This window comes from Ixodes scapularis, unplaced genomic scaffold (genome assembly GCF_016920785.2).
Source record: "Ixodes scapularis isolate PalLabHiFi unplaced genomic scaffold, ASM1692078v2 PGA_scaffold3__209_contigs__length_174095766, whole genome shotgun sequence".
NCBI lineage: Eukaryota > Metazoa > Arthropoda > Arachnida > Ixodida > Ixodidae > Ixodes > Ixodes scapularis.
In genome coordinates, this window is record NW_024609868.1 from 126,964,951 (window position 1) to 126,990,125 (window position 25,175).

Here is a 25,175-nt window from a genome sequence, read left to right on the forward strand (position 1 = left end):
TAGTGTAAATTAGTACACCAGTATGAAAATATACAATGTCCTATATATGTCCTAATAAAGTCCAGGAAACATCCTTTCCTGGACATCCTGAGGACGTCCTTTGGTGTTTCACTTTGGATGTCTTCTGGACATTATTCGGACATCCGCAGGACGTCCCTAATGTCCCAGTCGGGACATCCTTTGGATGTCCAGCGGATGTCTGTGTGTTGTCTGGGCCGGAAATCCTCTTCCCCCCCCACACATTTTTTCGCGGCCGCCGCGGTCGTTTCGAAGACGGTTTCGTAATCGCGGCGCTGACAAGTGTACGACGCACGAGCGACAGGAATGACTCAGGAGCTTCTAGCAAAGACTGCCGGAATGCCCGTAGCGCGCCCACCCTTGTCTTCTCCTTCCTGGAAAACGAACCGGCTGTCGAACCAAGGGGTAAGCCACGGTATGGTGCCTGGCTGGATCGCGTCTTCGACTGGTGTGTTTAGCGTCCTATCCCGCCCATACATCAAAAGTGGTCCCAATGTGGCAACAAATGACGCGAGTGTCATGCTGTTGCCTGTCGCGATCCTGGCGGTTGGCCGTAGAAATGCTGGCGAAAAGCACGAGCGAACGCGAGTGTCGCTTTCGTCGCGGCGTCCCTTCAGGCGTCCCAACTTCCGGCTGCTTCAGCTTCCGTGAACTGTCACAGTGGGAAGCGACCTGCAGCAGAACAGGCGTCTGTTACTCCTACCACAACTGTTGGGGCGCCGCCAGGGTCGCAACAGGCGACAGCATGACACTTCTATGACGTCATCAGGCGGAAATCGAGGGACCACTTTTTTGGCCGCGGTAAACACACCAGTCGGAGACGCGTTCCAGGCACCATAGCCACGGTGCCATTCGTGCCATTCGAGATCAGGCGAGATGCCCCGCGAGAAAGGAAGTCACGTGTGTGCGCCGAGCGCTGGCCCGGCTGGCTTCCGGTTGAATCCGCCGAAATCGTCGGTGCGACTTTTCTCGGATCCAGATCGAGATCTGGAGCGGGAGGTAACCCAAAACGACCAGTGAAACACGTCCGTATCGGTCCCGATCGGCCAGGGAAATTGGCTCCAGAAAAGTCGATCACGGCGCGCTCCAAAACGACCATTGGAATTCGCCATAAAGCAATACCAGTCGTTTATTTTGGTTTAGTTTTCAACGTTGCCCTTCAAACAACTTCTTGGAGGAAATAAACGATTCCAGTTCCCAACTTGCTGATCGTCACCGAAAACCACTAGATCAAAAACTCTTAGGACCTTGAGCACGTGGGAAGCGCAATATAGCACTGTGAAGTTACCACCTGTGCAACAGGCGCAACGCTGGCAGTGCAAAAACGCGGATAAGACGGAAAATCTGCACAAACAAGTTTTGGGATTGTGCTCCAAGAGCTCCTAAAACGTGCCGATTTAGTGGTTTTTCGAGGACACGCTACAAGTTTCTATTTAGAATCACATGTTTATCTTCACAAATTAAAAAAAAAAAATTTAGTTAATTGATGAACCCGCCGTGACTATTCTGGCCGTATAACCTACCAGCACAGATCAATTAATGTAATTTTCCCGGCTTAAAAAAAAAAAAAAAAGTCTGTAAAGCTGTCACAGAATTCGAGCGTTTTGTGTGTTTGGTTTTTGAATTGATTTTTGTTCTTTTTGTTCTTGCCGTCTATTCGGCTGGCCCGGCGCATTGAGCGGCAGGGTTCGTTCCTCGTCCGTTTTTTTTGTTTTTGTTTTATGACCCCCTGGCCCCGCGCGTTGAGCGGCGGGGTTCGGGCACCGTCCGTTTTCTGTTTTATGACCCCCTGGCCCCCCTCGTCCCGAGGACGATTCTCGCGAGGTTTTTAGCTGGTAGCGATGGGCCCCTCGGCTTCCCGGAATGTTGGGAATGGTTTCCAGATGTCCGAGTGGGGGTGCGCTGTATGGTTCGCTGGGATAGGCTCACTGCGGGGCCTGCCAGTGTGACGTGTGTTTTTGTTGATATGTATTTTGTTGTTGAAACTGTTGAAAAACAATTATTTTTTTTTTTTGAACGAGGGAGAGTGGTGTCTGCCGCTGGAATTTGGGAAAGTGCGGACCTCGGCTTGATTCCGAGCCGAGTTGGCGGAGTCAAGTTAGTGTGCGCGAAGACTTGGCCCGGGGGTGTACGCAACGCGAAGTTTGGGGCGGGACTGCGGTAGCGACGGAAGGCTGAGCACGGGAGGAGTTTGGGCTCCCTGGTCCAAGCGCTGCTTTGGGCGCCCAAGTGTGTGTGCGTTTGTGGGTGAGTGCCTGTGCCGAGGAGCCACGCCGACAGCACCCAGGCGCACATCGACCTCCCAGGTTCGGTCGGCATCGCAAGAGGCCGCGTCACCCCCATCACCCACCGGACTCAGGTTCGCGCCACTCACCCCCCATATTACTTTGTATAGTTTATCCCTCCTTTAGTTTTTTTTTTGTTCCTTTGAGTGCAAGTACTTAAATTGCAGAAAACTGTCTTTCTGAACGAGCGCTGTGTTTTTCATGTACAGATATAATCATACAACATAAGTCGCGCCTCAGCGCTTACTCTATGGGGCGGTCTGTTGTGTCTTGCTGTTGGAAGTTTTGTTTGTTTTGTTTTATGCATTGTCTAACGGATTTTCAGTAAACTATTTTTGTGGCTGAAAAGAAAAGAGTCCGTGTTGTTCATTCTCCCCTCACCGTGAGTCCGTCACCAGGGCGTGGACCTATCGTCCGGTCAGCGGTCCTATCAAAATTATAAATTTGTTTGCATAGGATATTATTTGGATCTTTTATTGTTAATTTTCACCGAACCTGTGACAAAAGCCTAAAAACACCCTGTATAGTTTCATACCACGGGCAAATCTGGAATGGATTAGTAAAACAAGTTTTTATATTTATCACCAAATAATAAAACAAACTGAATCGCGTGCTCAACACATTTAAGTTAATTTTCAATATTTGCCATATATCCACATCTCTCATTCTAAAACTACATTGGAGACCAGAGAAAAAAAAGTAAGCAAAACAAGGAACATGTATGGAACATATGTTTTATCCATAAGAGAGCATTCCCAGATCACCTAGCAAATGTACATTGCATCCATTTTGCTCTTTTCAGTTCCAGTATGGTCACTGGAAATTGCATGGCATTAAATACTACAGGTGCCTTGGCTGATGCAACCTTTTGCAAATAAAAAATAAAGTACAGAAATCACTCAGCACTTCCGAAGACAAGATACAAAGTAAGGACCATAAAAGATATTCCACCCTCTGTTTAAGCTGATCCCATTATAAATGAAAAACATAACAGTAAATCCCTCAAAGTCGGTCGAACTGATATTAAAGTGAGAAAATGCTGTATGGGGGCTTCATTAACAAATATATCGACACTTAAAACAGACCAACAAAACCAGGTACAATCAATCTATGCCGACCGCAGAAGGCAGTACTCTAATACAATGTGCACAATACTGTTCTCTTTACTGGAAAGTAACATCATAAATACTACGCATTGACATTGTGTTTCTTTATTTTGCAAGCTTATCAGTGGTTCCAAAACAAGGAAGGCCCCCCCCCCCCAAGAGAAATCGCCCCTTCCGGATATTCCAGACACACTCGGGGAATGATTCTGGGATAGAGGAGAGAACTACTACTCTCCAGTTGTTTGCTCGTTCGCTCCAACCTCTCTCTCCCTCCCCTCCTCTCTCCCCCCAATCTTTCTCTCTCTCTTCCCCCCCCCCCCCTCCTAAACACTTCCAAACCCCCTTGAAGATTATCCTCGAGCAGGATGTCCTAATGCCCGATTCTAAGAACCCCATTTTATGTTCAGCATGGAATGTTCCCCCTTGTCACAAACTAGTGCACATCAATTTATGTAAGTCAGCCAAGAACCGTTCTGCCCAATTTAGCTAGCCTGTCAGTCTTCTCAGCAACTAGATTTAATTTTCCGACTAATTATTGCCATCAATATTCTACACTATACAGATCCCAGTTTCACGTGTGGTGCTCATGGTTCTTCCCACATTTCTGCTGCACCCTAAATAACTTATAATTTCTATGTGCAATATACATAAAAGTATGAAAGTATAATTTACAAAGAAATGTATAATTACTTCAAGCCTACACCCGAAATTAATTGTCACTCTCTACCTCCTAGGGAAAACTGTGGTGCATCGGAGGACAAGTAAAAAAGAAGTGAATTTTGCACTCGCAGTCAAAAAACACAAGAAACGAGTAGAAGTCAACTTATAGCAAGTGAGCACAGGCCCTAAATTATAATAGTATTTCTCAAAAAAAAAAAAAAAAAATTTTTAAAGGTTTATAGTGCTACCTTTTAAGCAGCCCAGAAACCTGCCAAAATAATGCTGCGTGTGTTCCAGAACCACATTGCAAGTTCATGCAAAGAAGGGCAAGATTCTGCCTCACCAAACCGAGCCCTGACAATGGCTTCACGATGTCACTTTTTGCTCCATAGCGAAATACCTAAGAGCTGCCCATTTCTTGCTTGAGTATTGAGAGGCAGTACACTCCACAAACAGAGCATGGGGTGGCTGCATTTTTCCCCCTGTGCCATAAGTCTTTCGGTGGTAACCTGAATCCCACCTACAACTGACACAGTGGTTTGGACGTGTCCACAACATTCACACGTTTCTAGGCCTGCACTGCGATCCAGCACTGGATGCCAATGTTCATGATCCAGTAGTGCATGCCGCGGTGAAACTAGTGCTCCAGAGTGACGGTGCAGTGCTTGGGGATGTATGTCAGTGCCCCGCACATCACAGTTGCTTGAGGGACATCAAGCCATGGACACTTGGCCCCAATTCGTCTGGTTGGCTTGCCTCAAGTCGTCCGGCCCCGAACGGTTTTTGCAGGATTCGGGGCACGCTGCCTGGGTCAGCCTTGGAGGCGATCTTCCTCCTGGACGCGGAGTGCTTCTGCCAGTAGCTCGTTTATGTCGGTGTCCGGAAAGTTCTGGGGAAAGAGACAATATGTTTGTTCACAGCCTCAAGAAGGACACAAGAACAGCCCAGAAGCTTAGAACATTGTAAACAGTATAGACAAGAACAGGCCAGAAGCTTACAACATTGCTTGCAGTATGGATCAGCATCAGCCCAGAAGTTCAGAAACATTGCAAGAATATTATGCAAGCCAGCAACATCTTTGAATTGGTACCCTATGCGGCTAAAGCCATAAATGCGCACCTTTGCTAAGAATCAGTTTTTCTTAGTACATCCTGCTTTATTGGCAAAATAGACAAAGTGTGTCAACAAAGATATCGAAAAAGCTGAGAGGATCCAAAAACTAAGTGTACAATTTATTTTCTCCAATTTTAGGTATCCTATTCAGTAAAGGATACAATATGTAAGAGTGGGCTTGAATCACTTGAGGTCAGACAAATAGTTTCTAGGTTCAACCTTTATAAAATCTGCAATAATAAATTCAGCTTACCGTAATATCACGAGTCATCACCCATCCCCGAGTCATCCCGCACCCCACTTTTTGGGCGAATATCGATTTAAAAAAAAACACCAAGTGATCGCTCACCCCTACAAATGCCCCAAAGCAGACTCCGCGATCAGCAAACATTCCTCCTAGCCGAAAGACACAGCCATGGACCTTACAGTTGGAGTATGTCCGTGGCAAAGTAAAATGAAAAGGGAAAAACACTTCTCTTTGTTTACACACTTCCTCCCCAATTTCTGTGACTCCTAAGTCGTAGTACATAAGTGAAAAAAGATGGAGATAACAGAATGAAACTTTGTTTGCTTACAAAATAGTTCGTTCAGACAAAAAAACAACAACAACGCTGGAAAGATAACACAAGAAGTAACCCATTCAGGGATTGTGAGGTGAGCGAATGCCCCATATCCTGGAATGTAACCGCAGACTGTAAGGTCAAAGTCCGTCTCCACCGAAGTAAGGTCATTGCGAACTCGCTCCTTCTCCCAGAACGGCGCGACCACAGTTGGTAAGGTTGTGCAATGTTTATGACTAAGCCAACGGGTAAATAAAAACTTGCTGGAACATCACAAGAGATGTTTGTAGAGCACCCCATTGCAAGCTCCATGTTCGTGGCGCCGTCTACGCCACGCAGCAATGCCGCCTCAACCCGCGTTGGTAGGACGCTGCGCACAGACGCACATGTCTGCACCAAACAAGAAAGTTACGCAAGAGCCTGCTCCTTGAGCTTGAGAAGGAGCCCAACTTGGCCCGACACCAAAGTATTTGCCAACGTGGTCGCCGACTTTCCCGCTTCCCCAGCATCGCACTTCGTCGCATCTTTCGCTCGCTCGCTCGTTGCACCTGGTTTTTTTTCTACTTTATTGTTGACTTTTTTCCTTACTAATGATGAGAACATAGCGGTGTTAAAAATGTGCTTTCACGGAAGAAACGTTTGCACTGTATGCTGATCGGTGGTGTTCATCGCGCTTATGCGAGTAATGGACTTTGCGATAGTAATAAATCTTCTCATGAGAATTTCTTCCATAAAACAATGAAGCTAATTCGAGTTTTGAGTTTAATGTATCTCTTGTGTAGCTGCGCTAAATACGTACACGAAAATGGGCATTTTTTTTTAGCTTCTTCTAAACATTTTGTGCTTACCTTTGTGCTTTTTTTATGAATTTCAGGTGGCAGGGGAGTGGGCGATGACTCGGGATATTACGTAGACCAAAACAAATGCACACTTCGCCATCTACTGAACCCTCAGCAAAGCTGAACCCCCAAAAATGGCAGACTATAAGCTCCTAAAGATGAACCTTAATTCTTTTTAGTTTTTTGGGAATTTATGACCCTCAACTGCTTAATTGTTGTCTTCAAAACCAAACTTGTTGCCTTCAAAATAAATTTCCTAGACACAAATGAAAAGGGAGCAAAATTAAAAAGAAGTCAGTGCTACCATTCGATGGAAAAACCAAAAACTAAGCCAAGAACGAGCCTGGTTTGTTCAAAGCAACCAAGTGTGTAAACCGGGGAAAACCGATGAGCCATCCTGAGTGGCTTGGGGATGACCCCTTGTTGACAACCTAGGTTCGTCCAAAATGGTTAAGAGCTTAAAATATCCTTTTTTATATGGACAAGGGATGACAGAAATTAACCGACCTTCAAACCATTTACAAGCTCAAAATATTGACTCTTTTGAATCATGGGACAAGAACTGCATGCAACCGAGCACTCCTCGGCACCCTCACCTGTAGCAGCTTGATGTTGGAGGGGAAGTCGCCACTCATAAGCCTGTCCCTCAGCCTCCTGGACAAAAGGGAGGTCCCATCATGAGGCACCAGTTGCCCTCATGAGACCAACATGAACAAAACACAGACACAGAAAAAAGACCAACATGTACAAGACTCCTACACTGATAAGAGACCAACATGGACAAGACATAAACACAGGGGTGAAATAGGTTTTGGAGCAATTTGTGGAGCAGAAAAACCTGGATTTTGGAGCAGCTTAGGCGCAAAAAAATTATTGTTTTGGACCAGCAGCAGTTTATGCATTTCGAAGCAACTTCGAAGCACAAAAGTCTGCAGTCTGGAGCAGATTAGGAGCAGAAAATGTTAGAGCAGCTTGTCAGTAATTTAAATTATAAAAAATCTGATATAAATCACATAAATCAGATTTTTCTTTTTTAATCGTTATTTTTGTCCACCCTGGTTCCAATAAGTCATCAGCGCCGATACGCACCGGCATAGACAAGACATCAACATAGACAAGAGACCATGCATAGACATGACACAACAATAGAAAAGACAAATATGAACAAGACACCAAGATTGATAAGAGACCAACAAGGAACGACACCAACATGGATAAGAAACTAAAGTGTAGTTCACTCAGTGCCATATTCCAAAATCCTCTAAGAATGTCCATCCAAAATGAAGAGATAAATGGCGAAAAACATGACGTGGGCAACCTTTGAGGATGCGACAGGAAAACTTTACCAAAAATTAGTGGTAAACACATGGGCACCCGCTACAAAGCACTTGATACAGGAACTGATACCACAGATTGTGGACATAGCAAATTTATGTTTCACGATGCGATAAACACACGGGAATTCGCTATGGACTCGTGTCACGGGAAAGAATACCGGAGGTTGCAGACGCAGCAGATTCGCGTTTTATGGTGCGAAGGACATGCGAGAACCTGCCGCGAACTTGCATCTCACAGGAACCGATGCTGTAGATAACAGATGCAGCAAAGTCACGTTTCACGGCGCGATAAACACGTGGGAACCTGCCATAAACTTGCCCATCACGGGAACCGGTATCGTGCTCGCAGAACGCGGAAGAAATCTGGGAATCCGCTAGGGGAACTTGCGTCCGCAGATTGTAGACGCAGCAGATTTGCATTTCACAATGCAAATACATGCAGGAACCACTCGCATTTTACGGGAACCGATATTGCGCGCGAAAATCACAAACAAAACGCGGGAGCCCATTAAGAACTTGCTTGTCAGATCAAATGTACTGGTACCGCAAATCGCGCACTTGATGTGATTTTTGGTCGGATCGGACATCGCATGACGTCACACGGAAATAATCAAGGGGGGTAGGCAATGTTTCGGAATATTTATGTTACGGATATTTAGCCAGAAAAACGGGATAAGCAATATCTCGAGGGACGGCGTCCTTACGGGATCTTGCTGTAGCCTCAACCATCGTGGCATGCATGCCATTCAGTGAAGCAGTTTCGGGTTTTATTTTTGTCAACGACTATTTTATTGTCCGCTAATTTTTATCTTGTTCCAATGACTGTGTCCCCATTGCCCTCAGTGTGTCCTTGTTTAGGGTTGCCTAAAGTCTAGGGTTGCCCTCCTTTTATGCCCACAAGTTTAGAGGTTCAAAGCTCCCAAAGTCTTGAATGGGTTTCGCCCATTTTTCTGTTGGGGCCATCCGGCTTACGGTAACCTTGATTTTCTTTTGTGTGCTTTTCCGTTTAGGGTCGTTGTCTCAAACAATTTGAAGTACGAATATTTTTTAGTAGAGTGACGTCGGACCATTTATCTCAGGAAATGGTCTTGATTTTTAATGTTGTTTATGTTCAATGTTTATGTATTTTCTTTATTGAAAGCCCAGGTTGTATATTCAAGTGTTCCGTTTTTATTTTATTGAGCGTATTAATTCATGGGCTGTACCTGCTATAATGCCGAAAGTTTCAGCGCTGCAGGTTTTTTTCTGTAAATAAATAAATAAAAGAATGAAAAAAGATTCTCCTATTCAGGAAATAATGTCACAGACATAAAAATAAAAACAAAACCTGAAAAAAAAAAAAAAAAAAAGAACCCCAGGTATGTTTAGTACTCATCATGTGCATGCCATGCCAGTCTTTCTATGGAAGATGTAACACATTTTGATCCTGTGGCCACCGTGCATCACCTCTTTTAGCTTTCTCCCATCTGAAATCCTTCAACTCAGATGGGAATCCTCCCAAAATCTTTTCGTGTAGACGCCATGTTCGCGGAGTGTATCTCCTCGCCACCTCAGGAGGAAAAAAAGAATAACTACATAGAAACTCAAACTACAATGTCTAATCTAACCACCAGATACATTGAACATAAGCACAAATCGACCGGACCTGCACGCGAGACCAGCAAATAACACTGAAACTAAAACAAGCCCCACTGATGTGCAGTCGTCAATGTTCAGGGCTGATTTGATGAATCATTGCTGTCAGAACTAAAATATGATGGTCCGACATCGTCTTTCGACTCGCTTGTGCTAGTGTCGTCAACGAAATCGACCGCAGATGCGTTCGAATCTCAAGACTTCAAACGCTTCCGAGGAGCCATGCCGCGTGGAGTGTGCCTTTCCTCTGCTGGGCATCCGATTATAACAAACTAGAAACTGAAACTAGAGTGTCTAATCTAACCACCAAGCACAAACTGCCTGGACTTTCAGACGAGAAAAGAATATAACATGAAAACCAAAACCAAAACAAGCCTTCCCGACATGCACTTGTCGATGTTCCGGGCTTTTTTGGGCAAATTATCGCTGTCGGAACTAAAATATGATGATCTGAGATGATCTCCCAACTCACTCGTGATAGTATTAGCAACAAAATCGATCACAGATGCCCTCGAATCGCGAGACGTCAAACGTATCTGAGGAGGCATGCGGTGCAAAGATGATGCCATGCTTGCAGCCCGGACAGCTCTTCCTGGGCTGTCGTGTTTGGTTTTAATAAATCGCCTACTCATGGAAAAAAAAAAAAGAACTGCATAAAAACTCGAAACTAGTGTGTCTTCTCTAACCACCAGATGCCGCAATTTGTCCAGAAACGCTTCAAAGGCTTTGTAATGTGGCTCGCAAATCGTCGATCACGTCTGATCGATTTTGACGGTCGCGGTAAGGAAAGAGTTAGGGAAATATGCGGCAGGGGAAAACATTTTTTAAAATTATTTACAACTGACCCTTTCAGTATGACATCCCTTCTCCAAACAAAACGTCAGGGGCATTGCTATAGATGAACACATGGCACTGGATTTCGCTTCGAAAGGATAATCGTTCAAACAATGAATGTGGGGCTTAAATATCTAGAAACAATAGATAAAGGAAGTCTAGATTTCACACTTATAATAATAAAAGTTTGATGAGAATCGGCAGTTTCTGAAATATTTGCGACGGCAACGACGGCCCTCGAGAAGTCTTCAGATGCCTGCTGCAGACGACGACCGTATGCGGAATAACTGAGGTACGCCGTCTGCAACACTTTCTATCGTTTTCATAATGATACGATTCTGACCTTGCATTTCTTGGATGTTCTTGCAGATATGTGGTGCATGACAACACACTTAAAAGAGCCTAGTTAAATAAGCTAATTCACTTCTTTTAAACCACTAAGATCAGCAAACGACAGAAATAATGCGTGCAAGAGTTGTTCACTTTTAAATAATTGAAAATCACAAAAACAGAATTTTTGAAGGGCTAACAAAAGTTTCCCAAATATTTCATACATACAAAAAGAAATACATTCTAAAGAAACCTTGATAGTTGCATTATACATAGTCTAAAGTATATGCATGCCGAATTGGGCTGTGATAGGACAATATTAGGAACATCAATTCTTGTGCACAAAGCGTGAAGATGTCTTAAAATTATTTGTTATATGTTGTTAACAATTTTTCACGAAAAACAGAAGCTACAGTAGACTGTGACGAAGAGGAGATGGCTCGATCTACTTCTCAACATAAATGTGATGATGGGCGACGCCACAATCTGAACAACTGAGCACAGAAAAATGGCTCAAATTTATGCCGTTCAGGGTTGCCAGGAGGCTTTCAAGTATGCATTTGACTAGGGTAGTTTTGCAATCATAACCTGCACTTATTGATTTTATACATATAAAGATTCAAAGATAATAAAACATGAAAAAAACCAAATCATACTTCTTGACATTTTTTGACCCGCATCTTCCCTTAAGGGAAGATGCGGGTCAAAAAACAGGTCTTGGAGCTTTTTTTCTTATTTTATGACCAAGCCCAATGAAACTGCACAAGCTTGTTCAGCTTTTTGCACTAATTTCATATATCTGGTCATTTTCTCAGTCAGTAGAATTGTCCTCAAAATAAATAAAACTTGCCTGCCTTTGTTTGGAAAAACAATAGAAAAACAACTGCTCAACAAAATATTCTTTTTTACACGTGGCTAGATACAACGAAGTGTAGAGAATACAATGTTGGAAGCACTTTTAAGATAAACTCATTATATTAGTGATTTTACCACACATTGAAGTTCACTGCTCAATGCATGGCTAACAAGTAATAAAGCAAAATATCAAATATAAATTTTTCTAGACCTATATTGAAAATTCTGCTCTCAACATTGTATGCTTCACACGTTCAGCTACACATTTCAGGAACAGTTATTTTTCTATCGGCTCTAGATACTGAGATATCCCTTCTGCAAATTCTCAACGAGTCCAAAATTTGTGTTTTGTGAAAACAATGTTTTAGAGTCAACTTCAACGCACATTCAGCCTGCAGAGATATTATAAAGTGATTTATAGCTCAAATATTCATCCACGAAATTATAAGCCTGGTAGATTCAGAAGAACCACAGCCATCGCCATTTTCAAAATAATGCAGTATTAGGAAGTTTTTGGCTCCAAAAGACCCATGTCCCCCCTTAACAAGAACAAGACACCAACATAGAGAAAAGACCAACATGAACAAGACACTAACATAGATCAGAGACCAACACAGAAGAGAGATAACTCACGCCAGCATGGCATAGCAGATGTAGATGAGGAAGCCAAATCTTTCGGGATCCGCGAAGAGAGAGTCCCAGATGCGCAGCACGTCTGCGAGGGAGAGGGTTGCATGCCTTACGGGATAAGGGTAATGTCTGCAGTCCATTTCCACAGGTCTCTGGTACAGTCAAGGACGACGTGAAGAGGCTCAGGTGAGTGCGTGGCTTAGAGGGCCTGCTGTTCTATCTATCAGAAAAAAGCTTGACCATTATCGGGGCTTCAGCGGCTGTTCAACTTTTGTCCTCACTCCCTGCTCGACCGGCTGTTGCTGAGATAATGATGCTTTCAGTGCCGATACAGTGAGAGCTCATTAAATTGAACTTCAATAATTCGAGTTTATGAATAATTCAACTGTACGATTTGGTCTGGCCAAGCTCCATAGAAGTCTATGTATAAAAAAGCCTGTTAATTCGAAAGCGAGCAGGTTCCGCCACGGAGAATTCGAACTATGTACCACCGTGCCGGCAGCTTTGCGTCTGGCACACGGCCAGAAAACGCACCCGCTGCCTTCACACGAAACCGCGTTGCCTCCGAAACGGAAAGAATGGCAAGAGAAGGCGAAATCGGGAAAAATCTACCGGCGCGGAGGCGGCCAGAAGGCAGCGGCGGCTGCCTCCTCTCAGTTCTACGTGCACGTGACCTCCGAGACTCCTTGCCTCCCAAGTTGCCTGCACCGATCTCCGAGGCTTTGCAAACCTTGTCGTGTAGGAGCTGTTGTTGAGTGGCAGATGGTGCGGCAAGCACCAAAAAACAACGAATCAAGTGCGTCGCAGCTGCGCCGCTGCACTTGCAGTCAAAAAGCGGGGATTGGCAACGCTTACAGGAAGCATTCTCAACGCTTAGAAGACGAATCGGGGGCTTTGCCACCTTCGCCAATGTATGTTCAACTACTGTCTCGGCAGTCTCCGTCGGGTGTGCTCGTCTGTTTTCAGCTTTGGAGGTACTGGCCTGCGCGCTTCTTTGTGGTGTTGTTAAGCCTCGGCTAAAGCACTTTTCGGCGGAAATCGGTGGTGTAGCGCCAGACCCAGAGCTGCGACTTGAAGATGGCGTGTGCCCGCGGCAAACACCGTGCCAAAACACTGCAAGAGAAGAGTGACATCCTGCGGGAAGTGGACGCCGGACTCTTGTCTAAGCAAAAAATTGCGAAAAGCACGGCATCTACTTAAATAAAGAATAAGAGACGCCTTGGCGGCAGAAGTTTCCAACGAAAGGAAGTTTTCTTACTTTCGTCACCAGAAGGCGAAGAGGAGGCCTTCGCCACATTCGCTCGTTAGAGCAAAAAGTGCTAGCTCTCGCCTTCAAAGAAAAAAAGGCAGACTACAATCACGGACTTTTTGAAGCATTAAATTGCTGACATGCCCTACTGCCTCCAAATCGCAGTGAGTGTACTGTTGTTCTTCACTTTTGTTTGTTCGAACTTTCATTTATTCGAACTGAGGCGGCTTCCCTTTGCGATTCGAATTAATGAGCTCTTACCGCAATAGGCGAGATCTAACATGGCTGAAACCACTAAGTCATCAAGTTAAGCGAGATCGGTTTTAGGGCGTCCGATAACAAGTTTGAGGAATAAAAGATGATAAGCGGGCGTGATCTTATCACGCAACGCACAAACACTGCACTCTCACCTCTACGATCCTTCGCTCTCACCTCTTGTATAGGAACGCCGCAAGCTTGATTAAAAAACAGCACCAGAATCGGCGTTGACTGGGCAATCATTTTCCGATCAAGAGGGGAGTAATGACAAAAATCAAACAGCCGCTGAAATGCCGCTCGTGTACACAATAGACTCAATTATAACTCAGCTTTCTTCCATTAGATAGCCATAGAAATCTTTGAAGGCACACGCTCGCCTGGCCTTTTTTATATTGTCTGCAAACGTAAATCATTGTATACGTGCGATTTACAATATACATCCAATTCATATTGGATGGATGGCTGGACAGATACGGCTGAAGCAAGGAATCGGGTGGCGGCTCACGCCACCTGGCAATGAAATAGCCACGGCTGTCAATCAAGCTTTTGCCTTCTGCTAAATCTAGCGTCACCGTGATCTTTGGCGCAGCATGGTACAGCGTGGCACAATTTTGGTTGATTTCACGCTTTTGGCGCCGCTAGGCGGAAAACATTGTGAATGCATAAAAGTGGCCCAATTGGTCCAGCTGTCCCACCCAATTATTTCAAGCCCACTGTAAAAAAATGATGCATAAAGAATCAAGAAATATATGCATATTGGAGGTGGTCCAGTGATACCCATTAATACTCCCAGTGTGGTCTCTTGCCATAAGTGGTGGCAAGCAATTTCAATGAATGCAATCTATGAATATATGTTGCAGTACCGCTACTTATGCTTGCAGGCGATGACGCGGCTCTTCAATCGCACATTTCCACATCCCATTGATTTCACGAATTCACTCCCGTGTCAAGGCCCCGGTCATTTCCACACTGAAAACTCGGTGAAACTGCGCTGACCTGGTAGAGGGAAGTCCTGGGACAGCAGGAGCATGATCCAGCGGAAGCTGTAGTACTGTGGCTCCACCTGCAGCTGGCGCAGCCGCAGGTGCAGGCGGTCATCCCTGCGCTTTAGCAGGCCCATCAGCCGCTGCATCATGGCCCCAATGCCGCATGCCGAGTCGTCCAGTGTCTTGAGGAAAAAGTCCCGGATCTCCGCCATCAGGCTCGTGAAACAGAAGAAGCAGTCTGCCTCCGCATGCTCTGCAAGGGGTTGTGGCATCGTTCGGAACTGGTTGATTCAACTATACTCGCCGACAGTGGGAAAATGGCAGGGAAGTTCTCTCTCAAGCCCAGCCTCAAGCAGGCGCTTGCTGCCTTCCGCCTTCTTTGACTGCGCGTGCACGCTCAAGGCTAGAGAGACGTCAAAGCGGAGGTAGGAAGCTTACTCTGGAGGCGGAACAACTGAAGGACCCCCCTGCTGTCCTCATCCTGTCAGCGACTACACCGGTTCGCAAGTCTATCCTCTGGTCGCCGCCATCTCGCTGCCATTGTGTGTAGATTGTACGAGAGTCGAGTCTTGCTAAGGTGTGCTTGCGGTTGCCAGACTGACACCAAAACTCCTCCACCCACAACTGCCAGGCTAGTACCCAAACTACTCCACCCATAGTAGCCCCCCAAGCTGGCACCCAAGCTACTCCACTCACGGTTGCCAGGCTGGCGCCCAACCATCATCCACGGTGGCCCGAATCGCTTCTGAAGCATGGTTGCTTGCATATGTCTACATTGAAGGAGGCTTTATGCATTTCAGCAACTAACGCTATACAGCATACGTGGGTCCATTGGATCTAACCCACATTGAATAGATCATAAGGATCAACTTTGTATGCTATGAGCATGTAATTCATCGCTAAAGTGAGGTTAGGTGGTCAATTTGTTTCGTAAAACAATTGAAGGACAAACCTGTCTTAATCAGAAATTGGCAATACAAAACAAAATTTTTCAATTACTTTCCTTTCAAGTCAAAAGGAAAAATGCTGTGTGTCATTAAGACGTTAAAGTTAAACACAAAAAAAAAAAAAAGATTAAAAAAAAAATTTATTGACCTTTTGAATGCTTATATAATCCACAAGAATTATCCTTCGCTTTATCTCGAAAAAAGCTTAGCTTTCTTAAGCCATTGGTAAATTTTGGTTTTGATTTGGAACCTTTGATTGAGGCACGTTTTTCCTTCAATATTTTTTTGCAACAATATAAAAGATTCTCCAGCTGTCATGGGCGAGGTCAGACTGGTTAAACAGGGGGTATGTTTATTCCAACATATAAAACACAGCATGCGAGTCGCACCGTCTCAGGTGACGATCTGGCGAGAGAGGGGGGGGGGGCCCCATGGGAGCTTACAGCAGTCCACGAGGACAGGGTTGCCAAGCGGCGGTGGTGGTGGGAGAGATAACGACAGTCCTGAGTATTGACAACGGCTATTCTCACTTTTATGGCAAGTTACAGTGTAATAGCATGCAAAGCTGACTTTAGTAATTTTTTCAGAGGTTAGATTTATTGGGCCCACACCGTACAACAGAACAGAGCCATTTTTCTACAGCGTGTTCCCACAAACAATTTACTGTGCTTCACTCACAGCAAAAAGAAACTATGCTTGACTGAACGCTCATTCTCTGCCCAAAAATAGTGCTAGCAGTCCATACCAAAAGGTGAAATTTCAGCACTAGCTGTTATTGCATTCAAAAGTTGTAAGTGATCTTCTGAAAAAGTTAATGAGAAAGTGGGGCTCGCTTTGCCACTTTTCGGTAAATGGGGCCATTCAGCTCCATGTATTCGAGCACTCCGTTGGCCGCTAATTTCCTAATTAAAATTTCACAAAAACCGCTTATAACTTTTAACACAGAAGGCGTTGTATCAGCCAATTTCTATAGAGTTCTGTAATGTTTTGCAAGAATGTTTGGCTGTAATGGGGGACACCGAAAGGCCTTACGCCCACAGGGAACCATATAAAGAAATTGCAAACGACCACCCAAAGTGTGCTGCGATTGACAGCGGTAGCTGCTGCATTGCGGAAAGTGATGTTGAAGGACATTTGCCTTCAGCCAGTGTGCTGTACAATGTTTGCAACAGGTTCTTTGCGTTCAGCGGAATTGACGTAAGGTAGATGTAGGATGTAGATGTGTGCCTTGGTGTAACGATTGTGCGAGAAGTTACATGCGTTGAAGGAGACACAGATGTGCATTTCATTTGGCTGAAATGCTCTTTTAAAACGAGGGCGCCTGTGACCGTGCCTGTGGTAGAAGTGAAAGTATACATGTGAGCTGCTCTGCAGAGGTGCGGAGAGCATACGAGAAGGGAACCTGGGCGGTGGCAGTGGGGGAGGTGAGGGAGCGCGTCCGCACAGCCAGTGCCTCCTATATAATGTCAGTGTGTGGCAAAAGGTCCCTTTGATGCCATCGGTTCCACCGCTCGTGGTGACTGCACAAGGGCGCTAGGCTAACAGGGTACATCATCAACATTATGCGTGGTGTGCCCCTGCTTAGTCGCGTTTGCAGATGAGCTGAAAGAAGAAGAAAGCGTTGATCCTCTGCAAACATCTCAATCTTTCCGCTTTTTTTTTTTTTTCGCCACGTAACAATGCGAAGCAGGCGTACTTGCAAACACTATCTATGGTTTCAGTTATTCCCTCTCTTAAATCTAAGTTCTCTACGTATGTGCTGCGTTTACGTCGTCTGCTTCGGCTGTCCAATGTTCGCTTTGCGTATGGCGCTCGGCGTTCAGCATAGTCTCCCTGTGCTTCGCCGCAAGGATTTGTTAAAATGACCGGTTGTTGTGTGTTCCGGTGAAACTCGGATGACAAAAAAAGAAGACTGTACGTATTTCTTTTCATGAAGTCCCCGCTGACATTGATCCGACGAAAAAACTGGAAACCGACGCGACGTTGTGCTACACTACGGTATGCAGCGAGCACCAAATGCGTGCCATCTGCTTCTTCCGAAATAGGCCAATCAGTGTCAGAATTTCCTCATGGCCACATGTTTTTCAGAATCTACAGGTGGTACGGCACTGGCATACCACCTGTGTATTTGGAACAACCAGAAAGAATGAAAGGATGCATGGCATTTACCCAATCTTTCTATTCAAACAGCCGTTTCAGTGGCGCTCCTCGTGGCAAAACGTTGCACTTTCAACGACGGCGGCGGCTCATTGTTTTCTAACTGTTTTGCCAGGCACTAAAAGTGGGGAGCAGGCACTGGCACGGTACAACCATGTGGGTATTTTGCAACGGTGGCAGCCAGAGGGGTGAGGTGGGAGGAGAAAGGGAGGGCGTCGCCAGAGCAAGAACAGCGGTGGCCTACAGGGGAAGAGCGGGTGGAGCGAGATAGAGAGAGAGCTTTGCTGTGTGTGAGGGACGACACAGAAAGGAAGAGCACTGCCTCTGTTGTAGAATGGGGTTTTGCGTTCGTACATGTGCATTTTTTGCTGGGAAAGGGCACTAACAGTTACTGCTGTAGAAGACTTCAGTTCTCCTGCAAGATTTGAACTCACTACCATGAGAATGTGAGCCAAGTGCTTTGCCAACTATAAGCTGTCCATGTTTTTTCTTTTAAATTATTTATATAAGACTGAGCTTTTGTGGTATCAAACACTTTGCAAGAGCAGTCTTTGGCACGGTGTGTGAGAGAGCGGTCGCACACTACGCCCTTCTCGTTTTCCTTAGAAGGCCTATCACACATTCTGTGCTTACCAGTCTTTGTCATCATGGTTAAGCTTGTATTAATTTTCAATAAGATGACGGTTACCTCTGAAACTTTGGCATCTGGCTCGGCCCCCTAGGGCTCCATTTGAGCCTCTATATCAGCGATTAGCAGAAAAGTAGCACATAACTCGCAAGGCTAGAAAGAGCTTGGCCTTGGTACATTGTAGCACATAACAGGAAAGCATGGCTCACTTTTCCACTCTGGATTGGGATCAGCAGCAAATGTGTAGTAGATGGGACCGATAATCTCGTTCATGCCCTGCAAAGAAAAACACGCGTGTCAGGGAGAAAAAGTTTTATTTCTTACAGCCACAAACTCTACCCGACGGTGGGCTCTCGTAAAAAAAAATTAAATGCTTTTTCACTTTCTTTCGCTGAAAAATATTGGGAGGGGAGTGATTGGGCCGAAGTGCCTTTGTCTAGAAAAATCCCAATTTGTATTGATCCATGATAATCAAGATGAATAGTGCAGCATCATTTATAAAAATCGAGGCTGCTTCTAAAACAAGCCAAGAAAAATTACTGCCTGCACATAAAGAGCTCAATCATTCCTCAAAGGCATATCTGAATACTGGATTTTACCTCACAAAATTTAGAGAAATAGTAGCTCCCTCCGTTCCTGTAAACCAGGGGTTCTCAAACTGGGTTCCGGGGAACACAGGGGTTCCACGAGCTGGTCTCATGGGTTCCGCAAACACCCAGATTGCAACCCCCCCCCCTCCACCGCCGCAGGCTGTGTGGCAGGACCATGCAAAGCGCCTTCATCTCGCTTTGTACTGACATTGTGATTGATATGGTGGGGATATATGGGAAGCAACACAAGCAAAATTGCCTACAATTGTGCATCTGCTGCTTCTCGGTCGGCAAATGTGGAGGGGGGGGGGGGGGGTAGGGTTCGCGGCAGTTTTTGAGACTTCCTCGGGTTCCGTGAGACCAAAAAGTTTGAGAACTCCTACTGTAAACAATTAGAACCTCCTCCTTTAGATTTTTTACCAAGGGCAACCGAGTTGCTGAAGCGTCGTGCTTGTGGCGCCATCCCCCACAGACGTAGTAAACACTTGGTCGAAAGCAGACGACGCAGTCGAGAGCTGTCCGCTACAAATCAAGTATTTGCTATGCGTTTCAGGAGATGGCAATTCAGTCTATGTCGGCACAACTCACCGAAAATGTCGAGCACTCTGTTCTGTTAACAGCAGAAGGCTATCAATTCGAGCACATAACAAAGTGCAGAACGGCAGAAGAGATGAAAAGAGACAGGAAGGGAGAGAGACACACCTGCACATATCCCAGGCCAGGGTTGAGCTTGGCATACAGGAAGAGGATTCGCTCCACAACCTCCCAGTGGGCCTCCTGCCCCTGGGGAAGCCGTTCGTACTGCGCTGGACGTCCCGCATTTAGGGATATCTGCACAGAAGCCGCCACAAAGTTAAGAGTACAGCTTAGGCGAAGGCAGCAGTAATTGTGCAATGTTCTCGTCATATTTCACTCAAGAATCTTCCATTCTTGCCACTTCTTCCATTACGCACACCTTTGGTAGTCAAAGGGTATCTATGTGAATCACAACTTTGGATTGGGTTAGTTGGTTCAGTAAAACCTGGAGGACTTAAAAGTGCAGAAAACACAGACAAGGATGAGACACAGACATTAATATAGTCTTCTATCTGCATTCAATTCATAATCAATGTAATCAAAACTTTAGACTCTTGTACACTCATGTTGGTGATGTCCTTACGTAAGCGTATCATATTAAATGCGCAATATTCGCTTCATATCTAACTCGGGAATTTGCTGTTTTTTACACTTCTATTATGTCCACCTTCAACATTTAAAATCAGTCTTTTCTATTATCAGTATTCTATCCGTATTTGATTCATATTCAACTTGTAATCGACTTGTATTCTATCGATATTAAAAATCTTAGACTCAAGTATACAGTCATGTTAATGATGTGTGACCTTGTCCTAATAAATGTGAAATATTCACCTCGTACCTACTTGAGAATTTGCTATTCTTGCAACTTGCCTTCAGTACTTCAAGTTAGTTTTCTACTTGCAGTACACTCCCATTAAAACAAACTCGCTTTAGTTGAATTCTCGAATAAGCTGAACAACATCTTAATGCTTGGGAGAAGAGCGTGTTGGTTTAAGTCATGGATGAAGAAAGAATAAAACAATTAAAACAGGGACAACACAACCACATCTTTGAAAGATGTGGTTGTGTTGTCCCTGTTTTTAATTGTTTTATTCTTTCTTCTCCATAACATGTGAATATTTAGCTGGTTTCCCACAAATGCAAGGCAAAACATATTTGCCTACTTAAAAGGTTAAAACAGCGCAAAAAACGATGGACAGGGTAAATAAGGACACAGACAAAGCGCTGTCAGTGTCCTTTTTTACCCTGTCTGTCGTTTTTTGCACTGTTTTAACCTTTTAAGTATGTCATACCAACTCACCCAAGCTTCAACTTTAGCAATATTTGCCTAACATGAACTACATTGATTGCACATTTTGGTTAACTCAAACTTCCGAGGTGCAGCGCACCACGGTGGTGCGACACTTGCCACAGTGCCACATAAAGAATGGGCGTATACTGGGGGAGGGCATGAAGGAAACTTCAGCGTTCATAACTGCATAACTGCAGGGGGGAGGGGGGAAACTAAACAGTGAATGCACAAACAAAGTGGAGGCACATGCATGCAGACAACAACAAAAATGCATAGAGTGGGGGAAGAAAGGAACTAAAAAGAGAAAGGGGGAGAGAGAGAGAATGACTTAAAAAGAAAACATGGAGTTGGTGGGGAGAGGACCGAGAAGTGGAAGAGAACAGGCAGAGCATAAAAAAGCTCCCGCTCTCTCCAGCCTTTGAGGTCCCTGGGTGGTTTCAGCGGTTTCGCTCACATCTCACCTTGGGGAGGGTTCGAGCAGTTTCGAGTTTCAGTTGCTGCTCTTTGTTTGTACTGGATGTGAGAAGAGATTGCGCTATCAATCAGCTCAACCACAAAGAAAGTTTGGAATTGTAGACGGGATAAAGGGGGCTAAGTTGTCAAAGACAGCAATCGTGGGCAGGCGAGTTCCGCATTCCAAAGAGCATGTTATCAGGTATCCAGGTACGGTCAAAGATGGGAAAAGAATCCTGGACACCTTCAAGGCCAATGGCTCCCGCCAAAACGGAAGAGGATGCGCACGACTGCGCATAAGGAGTTGGAATCCCTTCTTTTTGCATGGATCCAGCAAGCACAGGGTGCGGAGTGCGAACTTGCCGTGAATAGGACTGAGCTATGTGAAACAGAGCTATGTTTCTTTTTATCATAAATGGTTTTCGAGACAATAACGTTTGCAAATGCTGCGTGAAACTGAGTAATGTTTCTTTTTATCATAAGAAGCTAAATAAATATTTGTTTCAGACAGTAACTCTAATTAAGACATATCCAGTAAGATATTTTGGTCACTTCTGTTAAGCTGCACTTCTGATAAGCCGAAACATTTTGAAGGTCCACTCCAGTTTGCCTCAACCGTATCTGTGTTCAATTGGCCATTGAGGGTCTCCTGTATATCTATTCAACTCTTATTTGATTTTTATTCGACTCCTATTCAATCAGTATCTGATCCATACTTGAGTTGTATTTTATCCATATTTGAGTGCACACTCACGTTGGTGATGCCCATGCGAGAGCGTGTCACATTGGCCGAGTGCAGCATGGTGCGCTGCACCCTCTCCCTCAGGCTCTGCACGCCAGGGTCCTGGGTGATCCGCTCACAGGGATGATCCGTGGCACGCTGGAAGAAGCACATGTCCGGGCACAGGCGCCTGCGCACAAGATGACGCTCCACATCGCTCCTCCGCCAGAGGTCACTGGTCCAAGACCAGTCACCGGCACACGGAGAATCGGGACACCGGAATATTCAATCGTACAAAGAACAATATCTATCCTGAAAACAAGATGTACATTTATGTTGAATTGAAGATGGAAAGCATTATGATTCATGAACTAAATGTCCACTAAGTATGGCAAATTCACAATTCCACTAGCTGATACTTTGCGAGCGATTTTGTTTCCGACACTAACGCGGGTTTTGAGATGATGTCCCATTGGGCGCGTTCAGTAGCGGCCCCGGAGTCAAGGAGTCACTGACTCCTTCCACTGGACGGCCAGAAGTCACTTCCGGTGCACGTACCTAACTCCGGGGCTTCGGAGTCAAGCTCCGAAGCACCGAGTCCGGAGACGGTGCACGTAGAGTCAAAGGAGCTAAAATGACGTCATTTCCTGACTGGTGACGATTTCCGGCGCTAAAAGAGTAAAAAACAAACAATATGGCGGGATAAGCTGCTTCGGTTCTGTAGCGGGTGCGCGGTTTGCTCGCTTTTGTTAATGAAAAGTGCTCAAGGTAAGACGAATAACGCGTTCGAATATCTTTTTGAGGTAAGGCTCTTTCGGAAAATGCATTGGACCGTATTTTGTTTGGTTTGAATATGCTAATAAACAACGCAAACGTTCATTTGACGAGCCGTCTCTTGATCGCCGTTGCACGGAAACTCGGTAATATTGACGATAGTCCTGTCCGCGCTCAACAGAGAAAAACAGGGTATGAACGCGGCTTTGGAAGCCGGTTGGACACTCACGCAGAGCATGATACCGATTAATGTTTTGTTTGCGTAGCTAAATCGGGGTGCACGTTGGCTGAGGCTCGCTTCGGCCGACAAAACCTTGATCGCCGAGCGCGGCCGAACTTCCCGTCTGTATACAAATACATTTTATAGGAAGTTCGTTACGAAGGGCAGAACAAACTTATGACCGTATAAAAGTATCGCAACCGGCAGGGTAGATTCGCTGAGCTCGGTATTTTGCGTGTACTGACGACGATTTTTGTCGGCTTTTATAACAGTAGCTGACTTTGCACCGCCAAGCGAGAGGCTCGATCGCGTTGCATCGCTTCGAACAGCAGCGCTGATGTGTACAATCACTCGCTTTTTCTTTAACGACCTTGTAAAGACTTCTTCAATACCGGCGTCAAATAAAAGCGATCGTGCTCGCCATCGTCTGCTTCCAGTTTATTCGGAGACCGTCTGGCACAGGGGAGGAAGCGGAAGTTGCGTAGAAGCAGGTTTGGAGCCGCGGGTTTTTTTGCCGTTCAGTAGGCGCTCCGATGACTCCAACTCGAGGCACTCCGTTCGGAGGCAAGGGAGGCGCTACTGAACGCGCCCATTGCAAGAAACATTCAGTGTCGCTGATGAGACATATGCATCGCGTGTTTGTCTCGACCTGTTTGAATCTGTTTCGCCTCTTTTGCCTGTTTGACTTATGGGATTAATTTGTTAAGAATGCCGACACAAACACAACATATTCTGCATGAATCTGATTTATGCAAAGCACCAAGGCACGTTCAGATTTCTGCTGCAACATGAGCACATAGTCGCTGTAACAACACTCATACAAGTTCTTTGGCTGGTGCAGGGGTAGATCACCAGAATACAGAACAAGAGGTTTGGGTTTCAGTTCCTGGAAAGGGGCAAAGTGTTTCTCGTAAGGACACCTGGTGGGTGCCGAGGGATGCTTGGCCATGCTATCATATTTTTGTAACAACTTTTTGCGATGCTCTAGACGAGGGGTAGCCAAGCTGACCCGGCCTAAGAGTCGCAAACAAAACCACGAAACTTCCAAGAGCCGCAGGGGGGGGGGTGCAAACTTTTGTCCAGAGCAATAAACGAAACTCGAACTACTTTCAATCTATCTGAGTCAAAAGCAGTCCAAGTGTACAAAAGGTACCAGTAGCACCAGACTACTAAACCACAACCTGTCTTTCGAATAAACGCAATCCATTTCTCTTTTCGCGGAAGTGCTCGTATGACCGGGAGGGAGGCGGGGGAGTGTGTGTGTGTGTGTGTGACTGTGTGTGTGTGTGTGTGTGGGGGGGGGGGGGGTTAGCCGTGAGCTGCAGCTTGGCCACCCTTGCCCTAGACTTAGGAACCAGTCCTGAAATGCATTCAGTGTTAAATCACCTGGACAGGTAATAGTATGAAAATACATCTCTTGTTTGATGCAGGGAACAGCGCATTCCTGCGTAGGGTACACATTTAGTAGCCCTCAGTACCAAGGCATACTTCGAACTGTATCTCGAATATTGATAATTCATTCTCTTAAAAATTTTACCATGAACACTCGCATGCACAATCTAAGAAAAGTTCAGTTCCGTGCACGCGAGGAAAAGTAAGTTTAATTCTGGGAGTTAATGTGGCCTAACCAACGAAGGACACCTGGCACGCTCTCGCCCAAGGAGTGGGGAATAATTTCGACAACCTTAACATCTCCTGACATCAAACAGTCAAAGTATGAATTTTCATTCTTATCGTCTTATTCATACGCACATACGATTCTCCGAGTAAATGTGAAGCCTTCGAGGCCTCTTGAACATTATCAAATATAATAAAAGCCTCATCTACAATTACTTTGGTTTTTATTGGTCAATTTATCTTTGCACTACATTGGATACTGCCAGTCATCAGTCCCTGAAATGCATACCGCTTGCTGTGGCTCTGAGCAATTTACCATTTTGGCAAAAGGATTGTAAGACAAGGACACTTTTCACCTCGTCGATTAAGGTCAAAAGTAGGGGTGTGCGAATACTCGAATACAGTTGAAACCCGTTTTTATAAATTTCGCGATTTAACGAACAAATTTGGATTCCCCCCGCAGTTGCCTATAGGCTTAATGCTTTTACGAACTCGAAATAACG

At 45.2% G+C, this 25,175-nt stretch overlaps 1 protein-coding gene across 1 annotated transcript in view; it reads right to left on the reverse strand.

Annotated features, from left to right (window-relative positions):
• Positions 1–3,021: 3,021 nt before the first annotated feature.
• The window catches only part of LOC8034525 (TBC1 domain family member 13), a 46,700-nt gene continuing 24,546 nt past the window's right edge, over positions 3,022–25,175 (reverse strand). Inside the window, exons 7-13 of the mRNA XM_029980447.4 lie at positions 22,095–22,251; positions 19,720–19,848; positions 18,637–18,703; positions 14,706–14,948; positions 12,206–12,287; positions 7,178–7,235; positions 3,022–4,958 (exon numbers count right to left, since the gene is read on the reverse strand). Of these exons, the coding sequence (XP_029836307.3) occupies positions 4,881–4,958; positions 7,178–7,235; positions 12,206–12,287; positions 14,706–14,948; positions 18,637–18,703; positions 19,720–19,848; positions 22,095–22,251 (814 nt within the window). The 3' untranslated portion in view covers positions 3,022–4,880. The remainder of the gene's footprint in view (positions 4,959–7,177; positions 7,236–12,205; positions 12,288–14,705; positions 14,949–18,636; positions 18,704–19,719; positions 19,849–22,094; positions 22,252–25,175) is intronic.